General features: G+C 32.7%; 1 protein-coding gene across 1 annotated transcript; it reads left to right on the forward strand.

Moving 5' to 3' along the window:
* Window positions 1-3,698: 3,698 nt before the first annotated feature.
* On the forward strand, window positions 3,699-8,231 carry LOC7492235 (uncharacterized). Its single transcript, XM_002308420.4, has 10 exons — window positions 3,699-4,243; window positions 4,511-4,700; window positions 4,903-5,036; window positions 5,345-5,457; window positions 5,558-5,681; window positions 6,301-6,456; window positions 6,893-7,048; window positions 7,189-7,268; window positions 7,366-7,415; window positions 7,828-8,231. The coding sequence occupies exons 1-10, from the start codon at window positions 3,866-3,868 to the stop codon at window positions 7,959-7,961; spliced, it is 1,515 nt and encodes a 504-aa protein (XP_002308456.3). The 5' UTR covers window positions 3,699-3,865; the 3' UTR covers window positions 7,962-8,231.
* Window positions 8,232-10,688: the final 2,457 nt, after the last annotated feature.

The raw sequence follows: 10,688 nt of genomic DNA on the forward strand, positions 1-10,688 counted from the left end.
TCAGTTTGTCGATGATTCTGTCTTTAAAAAGCAATAATTAACAGTGCAATTGAGAAGTGAATAGCTCCAAAGCTCTCGAAAAAATACCGACGAACTTAATCCGTTTGTGATCCTATATGTAATCGACAACATGAACAATGCAATTGAGAAGTGAACAGTCCCAGGGCTCTTTGGAATATACTAATAGACTTAATCTGTCGATGATATCCTATGTATTTAACACAATGAACAGTGTTAAGGAGAAGAGAATAATTTCAATGCTCTCTGAAATATACTGATGAACTTATTTCGTTGGTGTATTTGTTAGTATTTTACAATTTCAATGCTCTTTTAAATATTACAGACAGATTTATGGATGGATTTTACTGACGGATTAATACCGCCGGTAATGTTGTCTATATAAATGACACGTCATTGTATTTTTTAGCTTTTTTATTTCTTCTTTTTCTACTGTAATCCTCTCAGTATATACCGATGAAATATTTTTATCGGTGTTTACCGGTGGATATAGCGAGATAATATTTTGTTCGTAAATTTCATTGCAATTCACTGACAGAAATATTCTGTCGGTATTTTCATTTGTATAATGATGATGATAACTTACGGATCCTGATAAACTCTCGATGAAAGTGCAATCAATTCTTAAACAATTTATTCATACAATAAGTGACCGTTTGAGAACGAAGTTGAAACCACGTTTCCCAAAAAAATTGAATTTTTTGTTTATGGAATTTTTTTTAATGTTTTTAGATTGTTTTGATGTGTTGATATAAAAAATGATTTTAAAAAAATAAATAAAAAATATTATTTTGATGTATTTCCTAACAAAAAACACGGAAAAACAATTGCCACCACACTTTTAAACACCTTCACATGGGCAACGAGTAAATTTGGGCATTTTTTAGGATAATGCCTTACATTCAATAAAGATGCATTAATACGATTTTACTTTCCTACATAGACCCAATTAATGTGAGATGAGGATATCGTTGTTATCACGTGGAGAAATCCTATGGTGTTTAAATTATAATTACCAAGAAAGAGGAATTCTTTATCACTTGTTTTTATTAAATATAATGTGATTTTTCTCTCCTCTTTCTCTTTATCTCCCTCTCTTAATTTAAGTATATCATGAGTTGATAGCTAATTCTGTTACTCAAAATATGAAAAGCATTATCCATTAAGTGCTATAAAAAGCTCTTTTTTTTTTTTTTTTTTTCCAATCTTGACTATAAGAAGCATCTTTGAAAAGTCCAAATGAGGGAAACTTAGCTCGAAATCTCATCCCTTTAAAATTAATTATCGAGTCAATTCCACATTGCTATTTTCTTTATAATTCATTATGTCTTCTTCTTTTTTTCCACCCACAAACTGAGCACTCAAGCTCACCCTACGGTTCAATTAACATTATATATATATATATATATATATATATATATATATATATATCCTTCGGATGTCAACTTCAAATGACGCGTTAACCGTTTTTCCCCTTTCCCCTTCCCATCTTATCCGTGGAGCATATTGGAACAAGCTTCATTTTATGGCTATAATCTTAAAAGATAGATAGAATTCTTGCAGTCTACTATTATTAATTAATAAACATTAACAAAAGCTAATTTATTATTCATTGAAATAATATAATTACCCTTTTAACCTTCAAAAAAATCATTGAGGGTAATACAATCTCTCTGCAAAGTCCATTAGTTATTATCAGACCGACCAAGATAAATTGGTCTTTTCATATTTTAAAAACATGATAAAATAATAAAATTACTTTTAAAATTATATTTTTATTTAACTGACATCCAGAGACTTTTTTATATTTTCATTCTAATTTTTTTAATCAATATAAAATATAATTAAAAAGACAAAATTGGTTGGCACGTGCTAGAGAGTGGGGATGACTAGGCACGCTGATGGCATGTGCGGTGTTACATGGCGGCCAAAGAACTCCTTTCATCGTGTAACTGGAATCGTTACGACGTCTTCATCTTGTTGGGGCAGTGCATGGCTTCAGTTGTGGGGGTGGTTTTTTTCCAATTGCATTTTCTTTCTTTGTCGCCCTTTTCTCACTATTTCCCTATAAATTTGCATTGTTCATTCAAAATTTTAGAGTTTTCTTTCTATTTATGGAGATTTCAACTTTAATCTTTATTTTCTTGGTTTCTAAGTTTTGTTCTAGGTTTTTTTATAAAAAATTAATTTGTTCTCAATTTCATTCTTCATTTTCAATTTGTGATATGTTATTTTTTTAATTATTATGTTAAAAAAATTACAGTATTAATTTTCTATGATTAATTATGAATAATTATGAATTGACATAATATGAGGAATTTCTATGATTATTTGCTGGAGAATAAAATATCTATATTCATTCAAATTCTATTCATTTTTTTTTATAAAATTAAGAACCCCTGACAATGACAAGAAAGATATAATCTTTTGGTTGAAAAAATATGTTAATAAGAAAAGGAGGAATTATATTAGATTTTCTTTCAATGAAATTTAAATTATTTCTCTTGTAAAAAATAATAATTTTATTACTATATAATTAAATAAATAATTTTTGAAGATCTTATCACGATATAAAATTAGATATCTTAGTATACATATTTATTTCAGCATAAATCGAAGCAACAATGCATGCCATGCTGGCGTGGCGTGTCTAAAAGAAAGGAGATAATGTGAGCGTAACTGATTGGAAGATGAGGTGATGAATCATTGCTTACGGATAATATTGCTGAATATATTTGGCGATATATAGGAGGAGACAGACGAAGAAATCAAAGATATGATGATGTGTCTTGGCGAGTAGAGTACAGCTGCTGCCCGAATAGGTAGTGGATCCTGTCTCCTTGCCAAAGTTACGATAACATATCCAGTGACTCCTACTCCTAGGAGTATCGATCTGGTGTCAGTGCAGCGGCAATCTCTATCTCAATACATGTAGATGCCAAAAATGAAATTATCAATACATATACTTCATGTATTGATTTCATCAACATACACTTCCTGCATGTTGTACAAAAGCTGGATCTTTTCCGGTGTTTGTTGGTGGTCAAAACATTATTTATTTTAAATTTAATTTTTTATTTAAAATTTAATTTTTTTAGTATTTTTGGATTGTTTTAATATACTTAAAAAAATTAAAAAAATATTATTTTAATACATTTTCAGTACTTTAAAATATAATCTTAGAGCCCGTTTGTTTTTACGTTTCGAAAGTATTTTTGAAAAAAATTGATTTTTTTTAAAATTTTTTCTTTACTTCAAATTACTATTTTCGGTATTTTCAGATCATTATAATGTGCTGATATAAAAAATAATTTTTAAAAAATAAAAAAATAATTTTAATAAATTTTCAAATAAAACATACTCACAAGAAAATTCATTATCACAGTTACAAATACCGACTAGCACACTCATAAACATACCTCTCATTATTTAATAATCGACACCATGACCCTTCATGTACTAATTTCATAAAAATGATTTATTTTACACGGAAATGTCAGCACGCACGTGATTGTTTTTTTCTTGGTTATAGAAAATTATCGAGGACTCCAGCCGTCTATCCCAATTATCATTTTTTCCAACACAAGCCCCCCCCCCCCTCTACAAATAGTCAATATAACATAAAAATAAATTAATAATTAAAAAAAATTCAAAACATAACGCCAATAGTCCGGCAAGAAAGTTGTCAACATTGTAGCCCACAAAGGCACTATCAGCTTTATGGCTGTTCTTTACAAGCTGTGGATTTTTAAGATTCCTCTGTGTCTCTCTCATTTATCAAATTTGAAGGCCAAGTTTAATTTCTCCTCACTCTAGCAGAAGCTAATAGAAGCAAACCATCAGGATAATGGCTACTGGGTTCATATCCCTGTTGTTTTCTCTCCTCTCTTTACTGTTCTTTGGTATCTCATCATTTGCTAAGCCCATACCAAGCTTCCCTTCTTCAATCATTCAAGCAGAGAAGATCTCTCTTTCTACCCCAAATGAGCTCTACCATGAAAAGTTCTTCACTCAAGTGCTCGATCACTACACTTTCAGACCCCAGAGCTACAAAACATTTCAACAAAGATACTTGATCAACGACAAATATTGGGGCGGGGCGGAGAAGAACGCTCCAATCTTCTTGTACACAGGAAATGAAGGAGACATCGAATGGTTTGCACAGAACACTGGATTTATTTTTGACATTGCACCCCATTTCAAACCCCTTCTTGTTTTCATCGAGGTAATTATTTAATTAATCTCTCTCAAATGAAGAATTCATATATATACCATGGCATCTTTTGAAGTTTTTTCTTTTTAGTTTGGTTGCTGGGAAGTGGATGTGAGAGTGTAAGAAAAGTTTGAAATCAACCAAGAAAAAAGATTGCTTAGTTGTTCTCCATGTTTATTGGCTACCAAACAAGACGAATTAAGTAGGCTTTTATGTATATATATATATTTCCTTTTTATTGTTTTCCTTATTTAAATAAGTTAATGTGATTAATTGCAGCATAGGTTCTATGGAAAATCCATGCCTTTTGGGGGATATAAAGAGGTTGCTTATAGCAATTCAAGTACACTTGGTTACCTGACCTCAACTCAGGCATTAGCCGATTATGCCACTCTTATAATTGATCTAAAGAAGAACTTGTCCGCCACCGACTCTCCTGTGGTGGTTTTTGGAGGTTCCTACGGAGGAAGTATGGCTTTCTATCCTTAATTAACACCTTTCCTTCCTTCTTCCTTTCCAATTAGCTCTTTACGCAGTGTCACCATCAGCATACCATCATGGTTCGTATGTATGTATGTATGTATGCATGCATGATTGAAATGTTGATTTTGGGAATGGAGGAATTTCCTAGGAAGTAAGAAATAAACCTCTTTTTTGGGGTACTGTTGCAGTGCTGGCAGCATGGTTCAGATTGAAATATCCTCATGTCGCCATTGGAGCCCTGGCGTCTTCTTCACCAATCCTCAACTTCGAGAACATAACATCACCATACAGCTTCAACAACATCATCACTCAAGACTTCAGGGTCCCCCCTCTCCTTTTCAATCTCAATTATTCATTAAATTTAAACTCCCTTCTTGTCTTCCTGCCACAATTAGAGATCATGATTAGATTTGTGATAAGGTCATAGCATAATCAGCCAAGCAGTCAAATCTCAAATTAAAATCTTACTATATGGTCCAATCTTAACAAGCCTTAACCATATAATCTATAATATATAGTAGCTAGCTAGACGATATTAATTAATATTGTGATCATGATTATATAGAGATTATTAATTAAAAAGGGTAGAGTGCTGAATATTTTAGTGGTTGCACTTGGAAATTAACTCAGGGAGAGAGTGAGAACTGTTACAAAGTAATCAAAAGATCATGGCAAGAAATTGAAGACACTGCAAGCCAACCTGGAGGCCTCGAAATACTTCGAAGTTCATTTAGAATATGCAGGTGAGGAGCATAAACTTAACCAGCAAGCTATGAAAATTGCAACCTATCAAGAATTTAATTCCTTTAATAATGTTGTTGGTGTCTTCTCTGTTACCCGCAGGAACTCCATGAGTGCAAGTTCTCTCCAGAGTTGGCTTTACACTGCTCTGGTCTATACAGCCATGACAGACTATCCCACCCCTTCAAATTTCTTAAATCCCATGCCTGCGTATCCTGTTAAAGAGGTACTTATCATTGCTTCTCTTCAATTGAGATTATATTAATGCTCTATGCCTCTATCTGATTATTTGGCATAGTTTAGTCTTAAAGAAACAGCAACTATTTCCTTATCAAATTATTTATTGAAACTACTTTGAAATAAAAAAAATTTGTTACATATGGTTGATTGATATGGAATTCACTCTCAACAATATTTCAAGGAACGTGTTCTTAAAATTAAGTAATAAAAATAATTTTTAAATTAACATATAAATTGATAAATAGTTTATTATATGTTGTTGAGAAAATAAATCAGAAGCTACCAAAGTACTTAAATGGGGCCTGATTCTTAAATAAATTACAGGGGTACAAAGGTACTTATAAATGGGGCCTGATTCTTAAATAAATTTCAGCTTATAAATTTAGCCTGTAATTTCGATTATTTTTAAAATATTTTTTATTTAAAAATCTAATATTTTTTATTTTTAAAAAATTATATTATTATAGCGCATCAAAATATCTAAAATAATGATAAAAAAATATTAATTTAAAATAAATAAAAATATAAAAAAAATTAAATTTCTTGAAGAATATTTTTAAAACATAAAAAGAAATACCATGACAAACAACGTTTGACCTCTGCAGATGTGTAAGGCGATTGATGATCCAAAGACGGGAAATAAGACGTTTGCCAAGTTGTACGGTGCGGCTTCTGTTTACTATAACTACAGTGGAAATGCCACGTGTTTCAATCACGACGACGATTCTGATCCTCACGGTCTTGGCGGATGGTCGTGGCAGGTATGCAGAACATCACTTCATGAAGTTTACAATATAGTACCACTACTTTTTAAAATCTCGCAGATTTTTGGAAACAAGAAGATTGATTATTAACAATGAGAAATTCGAACATCTAGGGACTGAATTGATGTTGGTTTTATAGATGCTACAAATGATTACATTTTAACATCCACATGGTATTATTGGATTCCATTTTGCCATGATTTTCTAAAGAATTTATCTAGATACTGTTTGTGTAAAAATGTTTTTGAAAGAAATTAATTTTTTATTTTGATATGCTGATATAAAAAAATAATTTTTCTGGTGGAAGAAAAATTATTGCTGATATAAAAGAACTAAGAACAGAACAGAACAGAGAAGCATGACAAATCAGGTGGAAGAAAAAATTAAACAAGTCTGATAAAATTGCCCTTGTTTTTCTGGGATTGATTTGCAGGCATGTACAGAGATGATACTGCCAACGAGTGGTAACAACAAGGACAGCATATTTCCAGCTTCTGAGTGGAACTACGATGATAGAGCTTCTTTCTGCAAAGCCTACTTTGGTGTTGAGCCGAGACCCAATTGGATCACTGCCGAGTTTGGAGGCCATGTGAGTGCATCATTTACCATGGCATTGAGGGCAGGCATGCTATAACATTAGTGGTCTTCATAATACTATTGCACTGCAGACTAACTCAGCAATACCACTAATAAGAATAATCAAATGATCTGACTGTCTGTTTCGAACAGGATATTAAAAGGGTCTTGAAAAGATTCGGCAGCAACATCATCTTCTTTAATGGCTTGAGAGACCCTTGGAGCGGTGGGGGGTATGATCTCTTTCTTATATTTTAATCGAACGTGTGATTGTGCTGCGAAGGAGTTTATCCTTTTTTTAGTAACGTGCTTTCTTCATGGTTATGACAGGGTGCTAGAGAATATATCCAGCAGCATAGTTGCTATCATAGCAAAGCAAGGTTAGTATGAGTAATATAAATTATATTTTAAAATTTTATGTAATAATTTAATAGTTTAAGTTATTGGATTGAAATGATTCTTTAACATAATATCAAAGCCTTAATAACCAAGCAGTCACGAGTTCGAATCTCACTATTCCTATTTATTTGATAAAAATCAAGTACAATGTAATATGAATCTGTGCAAGTTTTAAGTCTAAAAAGCTTTCACTTGAGAGGGTGTGTTAGAGAATAATATAAATTACATGTTGAAATATCACTAATAATTTAAACTATTAGTTTAAGATGTTATTTAGAATTCAATATAAAATCATCAAGGTAATCTGTTCCTGGGCTATTGAAATCTACAAGTTCCATGCCCCATTTGCTTTCCTTTCTAACACATATTTTATTTTTGTTTTTTGTCGCACAGGGGCTCACCATGTGGACCTGAGATTTGCAACCAGTGAAGATCCAAAATGGCTTCAAGATGTGCGCAAAAGAGAGGTCAGCATCATCGCAAAATGGCTTTCTGAATACTACGACGACTTGGACCCTGCATATTGAGTCATTGACCCCCAGCTCCAAGAGTTTATACCACGGGAATTTCCGTGTTTTAAAAGGATTTTTCAACAAATGAAGCTATTCAATCATGCTGCAATCCTCAAGCAGACAGTCAACACTTTAAACTTTGTTGTTTCATAAAGAATTTCAGTTGTGGGACGAGGTTTTCGAATGAACTCAAAAAGGGTACCTCAATTGTTTTCCTCAAATGAAAAAAAAGAAAGAAAGAAAAAACTTATCAAGCAAGGCCCAATGGGTTGGTTAAGGAGACTATTGCAAGCATTGAAACATATAATTTTGTCATAGTCTGGTCCAATTGCTTAACATGCCTCATATTTTCGCACATGAAATGTTTCTATCACAAAAAAAAATGAAAAACAAAAAAAAGGTTTGTTTTTTTCTGCAATTAGGGCGTGGCACTGTTCTTATTGATATTTCCCTCATTCCAAGGGCTTTTTGACCCTCTCTATGTTTTGCAGTACAGAACTACTGCTTCTGATGGATTTTATCGACATGTCATTGCAAATTTACCTCTCGGGGGTGCTGCCATTTGTAACAAGTGACTACTGCTGCTTGTGAAGGCAAATATGCTACCTAGTCTGACTTTGAATGTAGCCTATATTATACTCCTACACGTTTAATGTAAGGCGTAGATTCCCAAATGGCGTTTTTGAAAGGACTAGCCTTCCTCTGCCTAACAAAGAAACGATAGCATATTTCTGGTATATTAGGAGGAAGTGTGTCTGATCGATAATGGATAAAAGTACTTTTCATATTACTTTTCGAAGTTAGGCCATGAATGAGACATTAAGGTCAGTCCACCATCCATGATTTGGAAATGGGGGGTTAGTCACTCCAAGTCCCTTTCCAAAGTGCAGGTCGTGGGAAAATGCAATGCAATTGACTTGAGAAACACCGTTATTGTGATGATTGTTTTTGTATTTTAAAAGAATTTTAAAAAAAATTTATAAGGTTTTTTTTAAATTATTTTTTTATATTGTTTTGATATGCTAATGTCAAAAATAAATTTTAAAAAATAAAAAAATATATATTATTTCAATATATCTTCAAGTAAAAAGTAATTTAAAAAACAATTATTATCACAATTTCAAATATACTCTAATTAAATTAAGATATTTATGTGGATTATATCTAAAGCCAAAGTATTTTGAAATAATATGACCATGCCAATGTACTACTCCAAAAAAAAGTGAGGGGAGAAATCATTATTGTGAAGATAAATACACACACAATATATGTATATTCAAGATAAATTTACTTATTATACCAAAAATTTCAAAAGTAAATTAATCCTGGGAGAATTTATAGACTCTAAAATTTCTATAAGTCCAATCCATAACTTAAGTTTTTTTATGATCAAAATAAAATTTAGATATGACTGTTAATCAGAGATTCATGTAAGTAAAAAGCATTTCAAAAAAGTTTTTACTTATTCTTGTAATCAAATTAATTTTCATGATTTTGACATTATTTTTAGTGGATTTTTAATATTTTTATGTGTACAATCATATATATATATATATTAATTCAATTTGATGGAATCCATATTACAGGGTGTTTGTTTGATGAATTAATTATAGTTAACCTGACCTGTTTTTTTTCTTTGATTTTTTTTATTTGAACTTGTCTAGATAATAAGTTCACGTCGAAACAACTCCAATATAAACGAGTTAGGAGTTTTGATGTCTAAATTGTTATATAAAATTTAAAGACAATATTGAAAAGTTTTCGGACATCTATTTCCTTTTATGTTTCAATTATTTTTTATTCAATCTGCGGCGTTAGCTTGAGAAATAAACTAGTGATTAAATTCTAGCCAATGTCCACAGATTTCAACTCCAATCATGCCGAATAATCAATAGAACCCATCAATTTATTTATTTATTTATTTTGCTTATTATCACCTCCAAAGAGCAGTGATGCAGGGACCTGTCATCCTCTCCCCGCACAAAGAAGAAAATGATACGCTCATGTAACACGAACGACCGTGGGACGCTTGAGAATGTTGACGAATTTAAAGGTTCGGAACTGCAGCACATGCCTTTCTACCTTCCCATAACTCTATTGAAGCGGCGAGTCAAATGTTTCTCTTGCCTGAACAACTTGTTCATTGCCACTGTAGCAATTAGAAGTCACGGGCTCAGGGGACTTTGCTAAAAAGCCTCCTATCCAGCGGAACCCTACTCGCTGGCTACTTGGTCCCGCCGCCACCACCACCACTAGCAGTACCATGCCACAACCACTTCCCGACACCACACATGCCACGTGGCGATAACCCAGTTGCATCATCTCATGTTCATTGTGTCCCTTTTGTTGTACTTTGTACACAAAAGATAAGGTAAGCGTGCCATGAATGTAGTTGCAGCAGGGCTGGTGGCAGAGGAGGAGCCGAGAAACCGAGAAAGAAAAACTTTGAATTGTTTCATCTGGCGGGCCCACTTTCTAAAAGACAACATTGATCCAGTGGGCCCTTTAGCCGATAGAGCCCATGCAACGCATGCCTCATGCCGCCGTGCTTCCTGATAGATGGAAAAACTGATTCCACGACCATTTACTGCCAGGCCGCACAGCCAGAAAAAAGAGGAGACGTGGCTTCTTGCATATAGTCTTGGATTTACTAGTGTTTTTTAATTGTTTTTTCCAGCCACGACATGAAATCCAAGCTTGTGGTTGTGAACATGATGGGAATTGTTATCTTGAATTTATTAT

Source organism: Populus trichocarpa, chromosome 6, assembly GCF_000002775.5.
Source record: "Populus trichocarpa isolate Nisqually-1 chromosome 6, P.trichocarpa_v4.1, whole genome shotgun sequence".
Taxonomy (NCBI): Eukaryota; Viridiplantae; Streptophyta; class Magnoliopsida; order Malpighiales; family Salicaceae; genus Populus; species Populus trichocarpa.